The sequence below is a fragment of the Miniopterus schreibersii genome, assembly GCF_964146895.1.
Source record: "Miniopterus schreibersii genome assembly, chromosome: 7".
NCBI classification, from domain to species: domain Eukaryota; kingdom Metazoa; phylum Chordata; class Mammalia; order Chiroptera; family Miniopteridae; genus Miniopterus; species Miniopterus schreibersii.
The window spans coordinates 241841-258352 of NC_138108.1; the positions used below are offsets into that span (position 1 = coordinate 241841).

At 62.0% G+C, this 16512-nt stretch overlaps 2 protein-coding genes across 7 annotated transcripts in view; one reads left to right on the forward strand and one right to left on the reverse strand.

The window, feature by feature from the left end:
• The first annotated feature begins 362 nt into the window (after positions 1–362).
• Positions 363–9128, forward strand: STK25 (serine/threonine kinase 25). Of its 4 annotated transcripts, none has more exons than XM_081142079.1 (12): positions 363–525; positions 857–968; positions 3540–3770; positions 4413–4469; positions 5004–5112; positions 5841–5998; positions 6079–6264; positions 6619–6764; positions 7026–7140; positions 7310–7381; positions 8205–8341; positions 8573–9128. In XM_081142079.1, the coding sequence occupies exons 2-12, from the start codon at positions 921–923 to the stop codon at positions 8610–8612; spliced, it is 1299 nt and encodes a 432-aa protein (XP_080998205.1). In that variant the 5' UTR covers positions 363–525; positions 857–920; the 3' UTR covers positions 8613–9128. The 4 variants fall into 4 exon arrangements, with proteins under 4 accessions (XP_080998205.1, XP_080998207.1, XP_080998206.1 ...); XM_081142081.1 differs by having other exon boundaries at positions 368–424; XM_081142080.1 differs by having other exon boundaries at positions 384–463.
• A 133-nt stretch (positions 9129–9261) lies between these two features.
• The window catches only part of FARP2 (FERM, ARH/RhoGEF and pleckstrin domain protein 2), a 76624-nt gene continuing 69373 nt past the window's right edge, over positions 9262–16512 (reverse strand). For 2 of the 3 annotated variants that reach the window (XM_081142073.1, XM_081142072.1), the window contains 8 exons: positions 15994–16062; positions 15318–15407; positions 12804–12886; positions 11868–11986; positions 11418–11593; positions 10449–10556; positions 10127–10278; positions 9262–9882 (listed from right to left, as the gene is read on the reverse strand). In XM_081142073.1, coding sequence (XP_080998199.1) covers positions 9813–9882; positions 10127–10278; positions 10449–10556; positions 11418–11593; positions 11868–11986; positions 12804–12886; positions 15318–15407; positions 15994–16062 — 867 coding nt within the window. In that variant the 3' untranslated portion in view covers positions 9262–9812. Of the gene's footprint in view, positions 9883–10126; positions 10279–10448; positions 10557–11417; positions 11594–11867; positions 11987–12803; positions 12887–14545; positions 15182–15317; positions 15408–15993; positions 16063–16512 lie in introns of those variants that run through there. The other variant, XM_081142074.1, reaches the window with a different exon arrangement.

Sequence of the window (16512 nt, forward strand, 5' to 3'; positions counted from 1 at the left end):
CCCTCTCGCCGCCCCTTTCACCCCTCGGGGCCGCCGCGGGCCCACGGCCTCCACGCGGGGGGCTGGGCCAGGAGGCGGGGCGCGCGGGGCGGGGCTACCGCGGCTCCCGGTCCCGCCCCCAGCCCCGCCCCGCGGCCCCGCCCCCGCCCCGCGGCCTGCCGGGAGACGTAGTCCAGGGTGTCTTAGGAAGCCCGACTCGGAGTCCCAGCGAGCCCCGCGGCGGGCCCGCGGCCCGCGACACCGCCCCGCCCCGCGACCTGTCGGGATTTGTAGTCCAGCGCGGGCGGACGCCCAGGGGCGGAGCAAGCGGCGGGACTCGGTGTCCCAGAGAGCCCCGCGCTGGGCCACGACGCCGCGCCCCGCCCTCGCCGTCGCCGCCGCCGCCGGCCTTTCTCCGGCCGTCGCCGCTGCCGCTGCTTCGTGGGTCGGTGGGCCCGGTGTCCCGGGCGAGCCGAGGCTGCGGGTGGGAGCCCGCGCGGGCGCTGCGGAGCGGGCCGGGGGAGGCCGGGATGGAGCCCCCCGGAGGTGGGCGCGCTGCCGGGCGAGCCCGCGCCTGGGGCGGTTGGGGAGGGGGCCGAGCGCGGGGCGGGGGCCGGGCGGGCGGGCACCGGGGGCGGGCCCAGCGGGGACGCGGCCTGAGGCGGCGCCCGGGCCGAGGCCGAGGGGGACGGCCTCAGGGGTGCCCGGGGTCGGCGGCGCCCTCGGGGGCCGGGCCCGGCGGGCCGCAGCGGGGGTCCCGGGGTCTGCGCGCCCCCGCCCCGCGCTTGTCCCCGGACGGTCGGGGGGGGGGGCGGCCGCCCGCCCGGGGAGCCCGAGCGCCCCGAGCCGGGCACCGAGCCGCCTGCTCCCCCCGCAGTGGACTGAGGCGGGCGAGCCGGGTTCCGGAGCCTCCAGGCGGATCCAGGGCCCGCGGGCTGCCGATGGTCGTCGGCGCGGACATGGCTCACCTCCGGGGCCTCGCCGGCCAGGTGAGGGGCGGGGCGCCGGCTGGGCCCGCGGGCGCCCAGGGGCCCTCGCACCGCGTCCCGGGGTCGCAGGGGCGCCCGGGCGTGCGGGACGGAGGGGCCTCGAGGGGAGCCCGGCGGAGCCCGCGAGCGGCCGCGCTGCTGGCCCGGGGCCGACGGCGGGGCGGGGCGGGGCCGGGGGCGGGCGGGGCGGGGCGGGGCTCGCCCCCGGGGCCGTGGGGGCCCCTGCGGGGACTCGGCGGCCAACCCGAGGACGAGGGGCGGGACCGCGGGGCCCCCGGGAGCCCCGCCGAGGGCGCGGTGCGGCCGGCGGCACCTGGCGCCCCGGGAGCGCCCCCCGGGCCTCTGCGCCCCGCCGCCTCTTCCTCTGGTTGCCGGGCTGTCGCCCGAGACCCCGGCTGGCTCGGGGACCCTCTGTAGTGCCCCCAGAGTCGCCTGGGACAAGACCCGGCTGCTGGCGCCGGGAGGGGGCGCGGTGGGGCCTGCGGTCTGCGCTTCCCCCCTTTCGTTTGGAGGCGAGTGTCACGCGACGCCGAGGGGACCCGAGGAAGGCCCCTGGCGGCAGGCGGCCCCCCAGGCTCCCGCTGGGCGGACTCGGGGCGACGCCGCTGCCCTGCCGCCGGCTGTCCACGTGCGGCCGCGAGGGGCCGGGGCCGGGGGTCAGCTCCGTCCAGCCGCCGCCTGGAGAAACCCGGGGCGCGGCTGTCGGGAGGGCCCGGGACCAGCCGTGGCCACAGACGGGGACCAGGCTCGCCGACAGGTTTTTTCGCTCATCTGACATCGTGTGTCTGGCAAATGACGTGGCTGAGACGCTGGGAGAAAAGTCTGCCTCCAGCTTATTTTAAGGGCTGTGGGAATGGCTCTCGTGCGTCCCCCAGTGAGAAACCGGAGCTGCGAGCCACCCCAGCCGGGTGCTGACGGTGCTCGGTGCTGGGCCTGGGCTGTCCGGTCAGAGGGGGAGGGACCCCAAAGGAAGGAAGCCCCCTGTGCCCTTCACGGGGAAGAGACTGTGCCTTTGTCAGTGGCAGGAAGCCTGACAAGACCGTGCCTTCTCCTGAGGTGGTCGTCCCTGGCCCTGTGGGGAGGTCCCCACGGCCTGTGCTCCTGCCCTGCTGTCTCCCCTCCGCCTGGTTGGTGCCGCCCCGCCCGAGGGGCGTAGTGGCTACGAGCACTCATGGGTTCAGCTTGGCTCCTCTTACTTCGTGGGGTGATACTAATGGCAGGCGCATTGCCACGTGGTGTACCCAGATGTGGCAGTGACAGGGTGGGTTCGGGGAACCAAGGTCTTTACCGCCAGAGCCAGCTGAATGGCCTGAGTGATGTGCAGACCGTGTGCATCGCCGAGAAGGGCGGCCGGGCCCTGCTTGCCTTTCCTTCCCCGGGGGGCATGGGGCGGGAGTGGGTTGTCCCTGTGGTGGCGTGTAGGTCAGTGTCATAGCCAGGACTGTTTCTGTTACACCCTGTGTGCTCAGTTGACTGACCTGCAGAGGTGGGGATCCAAAGAGTGTGGGAATTGAGAGTTGGGGTCCCCCTTCCCTGTCAACCTTGGACTCTGGCTCAGGGGTGCTCTGTGTGCTCTCGAGGTGGTGGGGTCCGAGCATGCTGCCTGGGGTTTTCCTTAGGTGGCTGTGGTGGACCTGATTTGGCTCTGGCTCTGTGTGCAGAGCAACACTGAGCTCTCAGCAGAGCCAAGAGGGAGGGTGTGTCAGCAGCAGAGGCCTGAGAGTGGTTGGGGCAGGTACCCCTGAGAGCTGGAAGGGCATTGGTGACAAGGGTGCTGCCAGGCCTCAGTTCCACCTCCTCTGAGTCTTAGGCCACCTTAGAAGGAGAGGGACTGCCCTTGCAGTGACAGAGGACACAAGGTCAGGGGCCAGCTGGACTGGAGCCACTGGACAGCTGGGTGTCTTGCAGGACTGCCCCAACACGAGCTGGGGCTGGGGGCAGGCCTGTGGGGCACCCACTAAGCACTGTGGGAAGGTGCTGTTTGGGCCCGTAGGGGAGGAGCTGGCAGGACCCTCTCCAGGCCACATTCCACACGTGGCCAAGGCTGAGCAGGGAGCAGCGAGGTTCCCACCCAGGTCGAGGTTCCCACCCAGGTCGAGGTTCCCCACCCAGGTTTGAGCAGCTGTCTGCAGCGGGAAGGTGTGTCTGTACATTCGTGTGTTACATTTGTTACAGTGGAGCCAGTGTGGATACATTATTAGCCAGGCCCCTGGTTTTCATGTGGTGCTGGATCCTACAGGATGGTCTCCGCCCTCCACCTACTTGTCCCTTTTAACCCGTTGCTGCCCCTCACTTGGTCCTCCCCACGGGTGGGGGTGGGCAGCAGGTGTGACCTGCACCTCTGCCTGCTCCGCGCCCCCACCCTTGGCTGGAGCAGGGCCTCTGCACTCTGAGGATTTCCCTGGTGTGGAGGCTACATTTCAGTTTCCTCAACTAAAAGGGATGAGAGAAGAAACCCTAGAAGAACCTGGTGCGTGCGCTCCTGGCTGCACCTGGTTGCTCCTGGCCTGTGGAATCCACACGTCCCCGCTGGGCTGCCCTCTGACGGGGCTGCCGCCCTGTGTCCTGCAGCACTCACGTGTGGACCCCGAGGAGCTCTTCACGAAGCTGGACCGCATTGGCAAGGGCTCCTTCGGAGAGGTGTTCAAGGGCATCGACAACCGCACCAAGGAGGTGGTGGCCATCAAGATCATCGACCTGGAGGAGGCCGAGGACGAGATCGAGGACATCCAGCAGGAGATCACTGTGCTCAGCCAGTGCGACAGCCCCTACATCACCCGATACTTTGGCTCCTACCTGAAGGTGCTTGGGGGCGGGGCCTCTGCTCAGGTGGATGCCCAGGGTTCTCTGGGCCTGGGGCTGAACCCAGCAGTCCCTGCACCTGCCTCTGTATTGGAACAGTGGGGAGGAGAGGCGTGATCTGAGACAAGGGGGCCCCAAAAACTGAGCATGCACACAGCTTCACAGTGGAGTGGGTCCCCAAAATAGCAGCCCTGAGGGCCAGGCAGGTGTGCGGGAGGCCCCTGTCTCATCCTGAGGGGCCCTGGGAGAGACAGGGCACGAGCAGGGTCTGAATGGGCTGCACGATCCATCATCATGGGCGACGTTTATGAGTCCTGTGGGAGCAACCTGGGACTCCTGCAGCAGAGCCCAGCGCCAGCTCGGGGGCTGCCCAGGGCACATCGTGTGGGTGCATCGAGGCTGAGTGCAGGCTAGGCAGCCATCTTCCCAGCCTGGTATTTGATGGGCTCTTGCAGAGTAGACTTGGCTACTGGTCTGAGCATGTGGTCTGCCTGCAGAGCTGCTGTCATAGGTGTGTGACGGGAGGGGACCCTTTCTAGGAGGGCTCCCTTCAGATCAGAGCCCTGTCGGGGAGTGTGTGTTACAGGGCCCGGGGAGCCCCGGCTCCCTGCCATGTACTTACAGGCATTTCTCTGGTCCCAGAGCACGAAGCTGTGGATTATCATGGAGTACCTGGGCGGCGGCTCTGCGCTGGACCTGGTGAGGTGTAGACCGCAACAGTGGGCAGCTTGCCAGGGGCAGGACCAGACATAAGGTTGCTGTGGGGTTGTCCCAGCTGTGTCCCTGGGCTCCCAGGGACCTCTTCTGTTCCGTGGTCTTGGTGCATTACGTGTCAGTCAGGAGCTGGCTAAGCCCAAGAGAAGTGCTGTTTTTAGTCCCCCTGGGTGGGTGCTGAGGGTTTTGGGCCTCTGCTGGCCTGTGGGCAGTGGGGGGCAGGAAGGTTAGTGCCCCCAATTGTACAGGCTTAGGGGTATGGCTGGGACCCCATGTTCATCTGTTGCCTTCATAGTGGTGAAGGTAGTGTGTGTTCTCTAAAAACAGTCTCCTGACCCACATCTGAAACTTCGTTTTATTTCCAAAGTAGTTGATAGAGTAGGGAGCCCCGCCATCCACAGGTCACCCTCCCCTGGTGGAGAGGTGGTTGAGCCCAGGCCTTGGTGACTGACTGGGTGATGGGAAGGAAGGGTGGGTCGGCCTGTGGAGGGAGCCTGAGGCCCTGCTATCCCTGTGCAGCTGAAGCCGGGCCCCCTGGAGGAGACCTACATTGCTACCATCCTGCGGGAGATCCTGAAGGGCCTGGACTACCTGCACTCGGAGCGCAAGATCCACAGAGACATCAAAGGTCCCTCGGGCGTGGCACCTGCCTGGGCCCCCTGACCCTAGAAAGGCCAGGGCACGAGGCGGCAGCTTGCTGTGGACACGAGGCTGGTGGTGCCAGGCGTCTGGGATGTGGGGACCCTTTAGCGCAGTGCCCACTGGCCCCAAGCACAGCCATCAGCTCTGTTGCCAGAATACCTGGCCAGTAACTGGTAGAACATTTTTAGCACCATACCCTCGTATGGCAAAAACATCTACTATGCGCCTAGTGTAAGAAGGGACCCTATTTTAGCCAAAAGTGTACATTCTTCTTTGTGTCAGGTGTGGGCTGGCCCTGCTGAGTGTCCCCGGGAGGGACGTGGCTGAGGGGCTGACTGGAGACACAGGTGTAGTGAGGGGAAGGGTCAGGGTCCCCTGCCTGTGGGGGCAGTTGGGAGAACAGGGTAGTTGCTGTGTTCTTGGGATGTGTCATAAAAGGCAAACTGTGGCTGGGCCCTGGAGCTCAGGCTTGGGGGCTGCACAGGGTGGGCCTCTGGTGCTTGCTGGCACTGCCCTGTGGCCTTAGGTCTGAGGGTGGACAGACCTGGCCCCGGTTTTGGTCTGCTGGATGGAGGAGAGACAAGCCAAGGTCAGGAGTAGCTCTGCTAGTGTCCGCAGGAGGCCAGGTGGCTGCCAGCAGGCATCCGTAGCTGCACAAGGGGTGGGGGTCCTAGTGGCTCCAAGGGTGACACCCTGCCTTCCTATTTCGAGCAGCTGCCAACGTGCTGCTCTCAGAGCAGGGTGATGTAAAGCTGGCGGACTTCGGGGTGGCAGGGCAGCTCACAGATACGCAGATCAAGAGGAACACATTTGTGGGCACTCCCTTCTGGATGGCACCTGAAGTCATCAAGCAGTCGGCCTACGACTTCAAGGTGGGCATGGCAGGCGTGAGGGTGGCTGTGCATGGCTCAGGGTGCCTCTGGTGGCAAATGTCCTGTGTGGCTCCGTCCAGGCCGACATCTGGTCGCTGGGGATCACAGCCATCGAGCTGGCCAAGGGCGAGCCTCCGAACTCTGACCTCCACCCCATGCGTGTCCTGTTCCTGATTCCCAAGAACAGCCCCCCCACGCTGGAGGGCCACCATAGCAAGCCCTTCAAGGAGTTTGTGGAGGCCTGCCTCAACAAGGACCCCCGATTCGTAAGCCTTCAGGCCCCTGGCTCTGGGGGTGGGAGGCTAGGATCCTTCCCGCCTTCTGGGGGGTGGTAGGAGCTGAGAGGCGACAGGACCCAAGGACCCTCCCATCCCGGGTCCCACCTGGGGCCCTCTTACTCCACGGTCTGGGGAAACTTGGAGAGGGGTTTGGCCTGGGATAGAAAGCGTGGAGTCCAGCCCTAGCCTCCTGGTTGCCTCCCCTAGAACCTCTCACTGAGTCCTGCCAGAGAGCCTGGTGGATGCCCATCCCCAGCCTGGTTGCCTGTAGTCTGAACTCCAGGAGTTTGAAGGGCGAGCCTAGCTGTCCCTCGCCCAGTGACGCGTGTGCATTCCCCGCAGCGGCCCACTGCCAAGGAGCTCCTGAAGCACAAGTTCATCACGCGCTACACCAGGAAGACCTCCTTCCTGACTGAGCTCATTGACCGCTACAAGCGCTGGAAGTCCGAGGGCCACGGCGAGGAGTCCAGCTCTGAGGACTCCGACATGTAGGCCTGCTTGTCCTGTGGGGCTCCTGCCCTGGGCTGTGACACGAGGGGTCCCTGTGCCAGGGCAGGGACTTAGATGCTGGTTGCTGGGGACCTGTGTGGTTACCTGGCTCCTGCAGCCCGGGCAGGGTCCTACCTAGCATTTAGGGCCGTGAAGCTGCCTCAGAAGTAGCAGGGTGGGGGGGTTGCTGAGAGGCATGTGCTTGGGACCCCCTGGATGCTGGCCCTAGGGTCCTCCTGACTCCTGACCCTCCTCTGCAGTGACGGAGATGCTGAGGATGGAGAACAGGGCCCCATATGGACGTTCCCCCCCACCATCCGGCCAAGCCCGCACAGCAAGCTGCACAAGGGGACGGCCCTGCACGGCCCCCAGAAGGTGTGGTCCCCCAGACCCTGGCCCCGCATGTGCTGGAGGGTGCCTTGTGCTCCCCACAGGCTGCACCTCTCAAAGAGGCCAGAAGTGGGGTGGGAGGTGGAGTGCGCCTGCCCCGGGCACCCACATGCTTCTCAGCCCTGCTCACCCCGCTGTGTCCTTGCTTTTGCAGGCTGCGGAGCCGGTCAAGAGGCAGCCTCGGTCCCAGTGCCTGTCCACACTTGTCCGGCCTGTCTTCGGAGAGGTGAGGGCAAGGCTGGGGGTGTTGTGAGGCAGGGGGCTGTAGCACCCCTTAGGGTTTCCAGGTCTCTGGGAGTTCACGTGGTTTGACCCGTGAGTCGGGCTTTATAGCAGAAGGACTGGAAATAACTGGGACAGGCTGCCCTGACCGGCTCTCCCAAGCTCCCTGGCCTGCCTGGGTTTCCTGGGGTCCCAGGATGGCTGTGAACTCTGAACACACCAGTGACCAGAAGCATCCAGAGGCCTAGTTCTTGCTTCAGGGTGACGGACTCTCCCGTGTCTGTGTTATCTGCTGATGGGCGGTCGGTAGCACCCCAGGAGTACAATGCAGCCAGGAGCCCCCACACCCTGGACTCGGGCCCAGTTCCCACCCCAGAGTGATACTAGCACCTGGATTCCAGGGGAGGGGGACAGGATTCAGCAGAGCCTCCCCAAGGAAGGTGGGGGCATCTGTGCATGGCAGACACCCTTCGAGTCGCGGGAGCCTGGAATTCGGGGGGAGGTTGGATGGAGCTGGTGGTCACAGGGGCCCTGCAGGAACTTGTACGCTCAGGTTGAGCACTTGGATCGGAGGCTGAGCCCCACGTGGGTAAGGGCCTGGGGGTGGCAGGTGTTGGGGAGGAGGGCCTGGCTGTCATCTCCCAGGCTGCTTGTGGGTTGGCTGGATTCCTAACCAGAACCCTCAGGTACTCGGTGGGACCCAGCCATCCTAGCTTTGTGGTGGAAGGACCGCTGCGGGGGGGGGGGGCACAAATGCAAATCACAGGAGAGGGGCTAAGAAGCCTGTAGTATAAGCCTCTGACCAGGCGCACGTGGTCTGTCCACAGCTCAAAGAGAAGCACAGGCAGAGCGGCGGGGGCGTGGGGGCCCTGGAGGAGCTGGAGAATGCTTTCAGCCTGGCCGAGGAGTCCTGCCCTGGCATCTCCGACAAGCTGATGGCTCACCTGGTGGAGCGGGTGCAGAGGTGAGGGGCGCTGGGAGGGCCCAGGGGTCACTCTTCGCCCCGGCCTCTCTTCCTTTCTGCCTTCTAGCCTCGGGGTTGGACTGGGGAGGACGGTGATTCCTGCCAGCAGTGGGCTGCAATGGGAGATGCCCTGTCCCCTCCCAGGCTCTGTGTTGCTGACCCCTGCCCGAGCCACCTGGTGGCTTTCTGCGGGGCTGGCACTGGGGCAGTGACAGGGCCTCTCTTCTCCAGGTTTTCACACAACAGAAATCACCTGCCGTCCACCCGCTAAAGCTGCTGTTTGTGCAGAGGGGAGAGAGGGGCCTTGTTTTGAGCTCTGTACAGATGCACTGACTTGGAACCCCTTGTGGGACAAGGCCCCCCACCTGTGCCGAGGGCTGTCCCATTTCCACTTCCCTTCCCGCTGGGCTGAGGTCACCTGGCAGCAAAGACTCATGGAGGACTGTGCAGCCCTGGGGGTGGCCGGCGCAGCCTCCTCCACTCCCCTTGGCACGGCCGTCCCCTCCTTGGGCTTGCGGCCACTGGAACTGAGGCGGGGAGGCTGTCGGGCAGGTCAGCCTTCTCTGCTCGCCCTTCCTTCCCACCCGGGGCCCACGCTGGCCCACAGTGGTTGTAGATTTGCCTTGTGGTGTTGGATCAGGTACCGTGTCTTCTTGTAAGTACGCGTCAGCCAGAATGTTTAAGAAAACCCAACTTCCTTGCTTCCCCTATACTCTCGAGGTTAAGGTGTTAGTTTTCATAGGACATTGAGAAGCTCCTGCCACTTTCAATAAAGACCTGAATTGAAGGCGTGCTGGTGGTGGGTGGGGACCTGACCCAGGCGAGGTCCCAACAGCCCTGTCTCCCTCTTAGAGTGCCCAGTGCCTGGCTTCTGAATCGTCACAGCACAGGGTGACCTTGGAGGGACCCAAGACTGCAGAGAGCAGCAGGCAGGCGCAGAAACATGCCCTTTATTTTCATACACACGCACTGGGTGCTAATAAATTAGAGGCCCTTGCCCTCCAGGGCTGCACGGAACTTTGGTTTCCACGTCTCTAGAGGTATGTGGGCACCAGAGTGGCTTCTGCTGGACTTTTGTGCAGCTGTGACTCGAGGCCTGTGCCCCACCCCTGGTTGGTCCCGACTGAAGGACAGCAGCCAGTCCTGTGCACAGCTGCAGTGGGTGGTGTGGGGCCACCCGGTTCCTGCTCGCAGCCAGTTCTCGGGGCCCTGTTCTCCAAGAGGAGAGGGCAGGGGAGCACCAGCTTGGCTGCCACCTGCAGCCAGGACCACATTTCCACTGTGCTCTTCCCAGGGCCCCACAGGGCCAAGGGACTGCACTGGGTCTTCAAGGGGACAGCGTCCCTCCCAGATGTTACTGTGAGGCCCACCACACTGCTGGTCATTGTGGGGAAGGTCTGGGGTGAGCCGTCGTGGGGCCTGTGCTGACCGCTTTGCTTCCTGGGCTGTCCTTGTCCAGGCAGGACGGGCTTCATGCCTCTTCCTCGGGGGCCCCGGCCTTCCCCGGCGAGCTGCTGGCGCGCTCAATCACCTCCATCCACCTGTACGAGAGGCTGGCCCGTCAGAACACCCAGGATGCTCCCTTGGGGAGCGGGGCACTTTCTGGCCTGACAGTGGGCTGTGCTCAAGTATCTTCCCAAGAATGACCCAAAATATGTGGTGAATGGGATGAGACAGGGCCGGGGAGAACCTGGGAGGCTGTGTACAGCTCTCCCTTCCCAGGACGGGGAACTTGGCTCCAGCCCCCACGGGGAGCAGGAGAGCCGGGCGGCCCACCACAGTTACCTCCCAAACGTGTACTGGCTCTCGGCCCGGAAGAAGTAGACGTGGGATTTGAACTGCAGCTTGAAGACATTCTCCTTTTGGATGCCATCGGCCTCCCTGGGGACACTCACACTGTAGCCCAGCAGGGGGAGGCTGGCCAGGGGGTAGTCGTCCTGGAAGGGGTACAGCAGGGCTCTGAGGGTGCTCCCTGCCCCGCCCCCCCCGCCCCCCCATGGCAGCAGGGTCCTGGGAGAGGGTAAGATTCAGGAGCTGGACAGAAGCGTGTGGTGGGCGGGTGTCCTCCAGTACCCGGGCATGGTCCCCCGGCCGGTCAGCACCCTACCTGGTGTGTTTTGTAGAAGAACAGGCAGAAGTTAGTGAAGACCACCCAGAGCCTCTGCCAGCCGCTGCTGTTCTTGAACTTTCTGAGCAGATACCCTGAGAGCTGGTTCTGAGAGGAAAACAGTGTGCTACAGTCTCCAGGCCCCGCCCACCAGGGCCGTCACCCTCCAGCTCCACCTTCCGGGTCTCCTGGGAGCAGGTGTGCTCCCCAAGAATACACCCTCCCTCCTTACAACCGTCACAAACATCCTGGTGTGAGGAGAGGAGCTGTAACGTCACAGGGAGCAAAGTCTGGAAGGTTCTTTCACATGCTGGGTGGGGGCAGGGATGTAACTGGCCCGAGCATGGCCTTAGGACTGAGCCACTCTGGTGCTGAGACAAGGTGAGAGGCCTGGCCCGGGGCAGACCACTCTGCAGAGCCCCCTCCTCTCGCCCCTCCCACCCTCCTGTGCCCTTGCCTGGGGTGACACAGTCCTGAGCACATCCGTGGCCCTCTCCACCACCAGGTAGGCACCCAGACAGGGCAGCACAGATGGCTGAGGTGTCCAGGCCCATTTCCCCAGCTCGGGGCAGACACCCTGGCTCTCATGCCTCCCGTGTCAGGCCCCACCTGATAGGTGAGCCGGGGCTCTGAACACCTGCGCTGGACTCCGCTCCCGGCGGTGGAGGTGGGGAAGCAGCACCCCTGGTGACAGGCCCTTTTGAGAGCACTGGGGACACCAGTCTCCTGGTTCTTCCCGGCACATGCTCCGAGTTTCCCTCACTGGGTTGCACATGTCCAGAGGGTGACTCACCCCACAGTTCTGGCAAAACCCTTGGGCTGCTGGGCCCCAGGAGACTCCAAACCAACTTCCTGCCCAAAGGGAGAGGCAGCTCCCTGTGGCCTGGCCCAGCCCAGCCACCTGGGACCCCAGGGTCCCTACCCCCTGCCAGCGCGGCAGAGGGTGCTCGTGCCAGCTGCCCCTGGTACCTCGACGGCCGCGCTGTGGTCGGCTCTGGAGACGCTGGTGTTGCGGTACCAGCACACATGCACCGTGGTGTTGGCCCGGTGCTGGTGCTGGCCCTGCCCCTGCCCCTCCGAGGAGCCCTGGGCACCGCGGGGGTCTTCTTCCGATTCCTGCTCCAGAGAGGCCTCGTCGGAGAGCCCTGGGGGAAGAGCCAGCCCTCAGAGGAGGGGACCACCTGGTGCACGGGCCCTGGGAGCAGCGGAGCTGTGCCTTCCTGCCCAGGTGGAGGGCGGGCAGAGAGCAAAACCGTAGGGGCTTCTGCCAGAAGAGCTGACCTCCCGCCCGGGGCCAGGAGCCTTCCTAGTGAAAGAGCCTGAGGGCTTAGGTGGCGGACAGTGACCATGACCGAGGAAACCGGTTTATAAGAAAGCTTCCTTAGCGCAGGGGTCTCCAGGGGCTCGGCCAGAACTCACTGCGGGGAGGAGCGGGCACTGTGCTGCCTGGCAGAGCCAGGGTTGTGTCCCCGCTGCCCTTGGCGGCCTCGATGGCGCTGCTGAGGTCACGCATCCACTTCTCCCTTTCCAGCCGAGTGCTGCGGGGGGGGGGGGGGGGGGGGGCGAGGCTCAGAGCTGGCCCACAGGCCCACACAACCTCTCAGAAGGGACAGAAGTTTGGGGTGCCTGTCTCCTGGGTCCAGAGGGCTGCTGGGGGCCCAGCCTGCATCCCCCTGGAGGCTCAGGGCAGGATGGCGGGGCAGCACCTTCATGTGGACTGGGGCTCTCTATGGGGTAGTTTGTTCCTGAAACAGATTTTTAGTGTCTCAGCTACAAGACTGGTTGGTTCATGGGTCATTATTTCCTGGGGAGAGCAGGATGCCTGCCAGAGAGGAGAAACTGGCTGGGGACACCTGGCCCCTCCCGAGGAGGGGACGGCACAGCCAGTGCTGATGACCAAGGCAGGGCAGCCCTGTTGCCTTTGAGCTCAGCCCTCCATTCATCTGATGTGGAATAGGGGAGAGTGGTCATTTGCTTCTGAGCTGTGGCCCGTCAGCCTCACACTGCCCAGCTGGAGACTGGGAGGCAGGTGAGGAGGAGCCATGGCATGAGTGCCCTGTCCGGCTCTTCCTGCTAGCCTGCTGGCACTGCCCCTCGACTTGAGTGTGCCAAAGAGCTTGTTCCCTGGTGGCCAGTCGTCCTCGCAGGCCTGTTCTTGTCATATGCTATGAACCTGAGGCGCAGGAAGTGCCACGGCCAGTCTCTGTGGGGACGTTCTCAAAGTCAAGCTTCCCCCCAGCTCCCCACCACTGCAGAAGCAGCGCTCGAGGGCACCCGTCACTCCTACAACTGTGGGAACGACACTCCCACCCCTTGGAGGGGACTCATTGGGATTCAGACGTGGAAGGGGCTTACCTGGCTGCCACCACGATTGTTTTCTGAGCTGCATAGATAGTGAAACAGTGTGGAACAGACCACTCACTCTCGCTTTCTTCTACCTGTGGGTGGGAGAAGAGGTAGAAGACTGGGCCAGGAGCAGGGCTGGCCGACATCAGCTTGAAGCACACACAGGTGACATAGAAGGTCTGCTGTCCAAGTCTACGCTGACTCTACGAGGGGCTACGGGAGCACGAGGGGTCCCCACTCCATGGCACCTGCCACCCAGGAGGGTGAGTTGTGGGCCACAGGGCACCCAACTACTCACCGGTGGGTCCAGCACTATTAGCTGAAAGTCAAGCACAGGAGAAAGTGTTGAATACTATCATTGTTAACAAAGAAGTTGGAAAATTCATTTTATAAACTTGGCCCCAAAACCTAACAAAGTTAGATTCAAAGGAAAACCTATACAGAGTAATCTTGGTTATAAATATCTAAACAAGATAGCTTCAAAATGAAATATTACCTAGTCAAACCTAAAAGCAGGCAGAAATGGTCCTGCGACCTAGTGCAGTTCTGGGAATGCAAGGACGGTTTGACCTCAGGAGGCTGGTAACAGAAATAACCTTGTCACCACGTCAAAGGGAAGACTGATCATTTCTCTAAATGCTGAAAACAACTTTGCTGAATTCCAACATGTTGTTTCTGAAAGTATCTCTTAGACAGAATCGGAAGGAAACTGTTAACGGGATAAAGGTTATCTTTCTCGAGCCCAGAGTCCCTGACCTTCCCCAGGATCAGGCAGTTACAGAGCAGACAGCTTCCCTGTGCAGGGCCCATGGGATGCCGACCACTGGCCTCACTGGACATAAAAAGCCAAACAGGAGCAATGGCCAGCAGGAGAAGGTTGTCCAGACGTTAGTATTCCCCCAAGTTAATGTGTAATTTTACAGTTAATTGCCGTATAACATTTCGGTCAACAACAGACTGTACAGATGACGTCAGCCACACGAGATTATAAAGGAGCTGAAACCCCTTATCGCCAAGTGACTCAGTGTCGTGTCAGCACAACACAGGGCTCAGGTCTGCCGACGCTGGTGTAAACAACCCCGCCCGCCGCGTACCCAGCACTGCGATTACCTACAGCACGTAGTGCTGAGTAATGACTATCGTTGGCTTAGGTACTGACTATATTTCCCATCGTCGTTTTAGACGGTTCCCTTTCTAGGATTAAACTGTAAAACAGCAGCTGTGTTACGTCGGCCAGCAGCCTCATACATCTCGTGTTTGCCATGTCTGCTGATGTCGTCATTTTCTCGAGCTTGATTTAATTTCCTGCGTGTAGCCTCCACGTGGGGGGTTTACAAGGTCTACAGTGGTGGGCAGTGGTGTCCCAGCCTCAGGCTCAGTCGCCGCCCACGGACTCAGAGCAACCTGCAGCCCTACAGTCTCCATTCATGGTAAGTGCCCTATTCAGGTGAACCATTTTTTGTTGTTAATCTTCACCTGAGGATATTCTTTCCACTGACGTTCAGAGAGAGTGGAAGGGAGGAGGGAGGGGGAGGGAGAAACATCGATGTGAGATGTGAGAGACACATCGATCAGTCGCTTCCTGCACATGCTCCGACGGGCCGGGGATCAAACCTGCAACCCAGGTACATGCCCTTGACTGGGAACCGAACCTGCAATGCTCCGGTCCGTGGGCTGATGCTCTGAACACTGAGTGACACCAGAAAGGGCCAGGTGTACCATTTTTTATCTTTTTTCCACTTTTATCTTTTACGCTGTATTTTTATAGTACCTTTTCTACGTGTGGATATACAAATAACACCGTGTCGCAGTTGCCTACAGTGTTGAGTACAGTAACATGCTGTACAGGCCTGTAGCCCAGGAGCAGTGGGCTGCACCCCACAGCCGTGGTGAGCAGTGGGCTGAGCCGTCCAGGTTGTGCAGGTGCTCTGACATCTGCACGACCCAACCACAGTGACACATGTCCCAAACACATATCCCAGCCTCAAGTGGCACAAGCCCGCAATGCAATTTCAGTAGAAATCTCAATGCTGTTTGTTGAAGGAATTTGTCAGAATGATTCAAAAGTTTCCTGGAAGAATTAAATATCTAAGAATGGCGAAACACTTTTTAAAGGGGGACAAATAAGGGGTGAAACTTAATCCCCCAGACAGTGCCTCTCCCGTAAAACACCCCGAACCAGAAGAGTGTGGCTTGATGAGAAACACACTGATGCCCAGAAAGAGCCCAGGTGTGAAAACAAGGGCTGTTTCTATGGTCAAGGCAGCAGAGTGGCCCTCCTGGGTCTTTCATCACATCTCCCACCAAAGGCTCCCTGGGGGCAGCAGGTGGACAAGGTGAGTTGGAGGCTTGTCCCGCAGATGCTGGTGGTAGCCCCAGGGCTGAGTCTGGAGGGGTTATAGGGGGAGCTGTCTGAGCACCAAGAACAGTCACCATAGCAGGTAGACACCGACCAGCAGGAGCTTTTCGGGTAGCCGGGCGTTGGATCCCAATACCCCAGCCGGTTGGTTCCCCAGCGCTCACCAGCATGCCGCGCAGCGGGAGGAGGCCCCGGATCCGGAAGTGGCTGGTTCCCGAGACACCTCTGCTCGTGTACAGCAACATATCTGAGAACTGAGCCAGGCAGCTTTAAGTAAATGCATTTTAAAATCAAGTAACAGGGTTTTAACATCTTAACTGCCAGACCAGCTTCAACTCCAAGGGCTCCTATGGGGTTATCAGGTCTATTCAGCTTGCTGGAGATTTTTGGCAGAAAGGGGATTTTTATTTCATTCGTATAATTGTTTTTGACCAGAGGTAACTAGTAACCACAGGGACCAGGAGACACCTCGGCCAGTCACCCTGTATCCAGGAGGCTGAGGTCTGGGTCTACTACCTGGACGTGAGGAAGGAGTGATGACAGGAAAGCTGGGGGCAGCAGGGACTTGCTAGGAGGGCCTCAGCTCCCGGAGTCAGAGCCAGAGAGCAAGGCCCAGCGAGGGGGCAGCTCGGCAGGAGCGGACATCTCTGTGGCCACAGGCACATGGGATTTTCTGTCCACTGACTTTGCTCATCTGCAGACAGTGCCCACAGCCCAGAAAGGAAGGGGCTGGCCCGGCGTGTGTCCTGGGACTCTGGCTTGGCTCCTGTCTTCTTGGAGGCCGCCCACCAGCCCAAAGCCCCGGCACAGCCCCGTCACGGCACCACTGCCGACACCTACCAGGAAGAACATCCTCTGCTGCAGGCCCCTCCTGGTGAGCTTGTGCAGGCAGCCCTCGCGGACGAACTCCTGGAAGACAACGGATCCTACAGGGTGTGCGGCCCAGGGCCACCGTGGTGGCGGGTTGCAGGGCCAGGCCGCTGATGTCACACACACACTTCTCTGAGCTCCCGGACGAGCCCCTCACTGTCCAGCCCTTCACTGGCACTCTCCTGCCCAGATGCCCATGGACCCTCCATGCCTGTCTCCCTTCCTCCTTCCTGCCTCTCCTCTTGGTCACCCCGTCCTGTCTGGGCACCAATTAACTCAGTCCCCAACCGTCTGCTGAGCACCTGGTCTCATCTCACGGCAGACCAGCTATGCTAAGGGCTGTTGTGCAAAGCAAAGCCTACTGCTCTTATTGGGGAGGAGTTTCTGGAAGGTTCAGCCTTGGAAATGACATGAGTTTAACTGCGAAAAACTGGGCGGGAGCAGCTTGAGGATGGGAGGGAAGAGGTGGGCACGCCTGGTGCCCCCTGA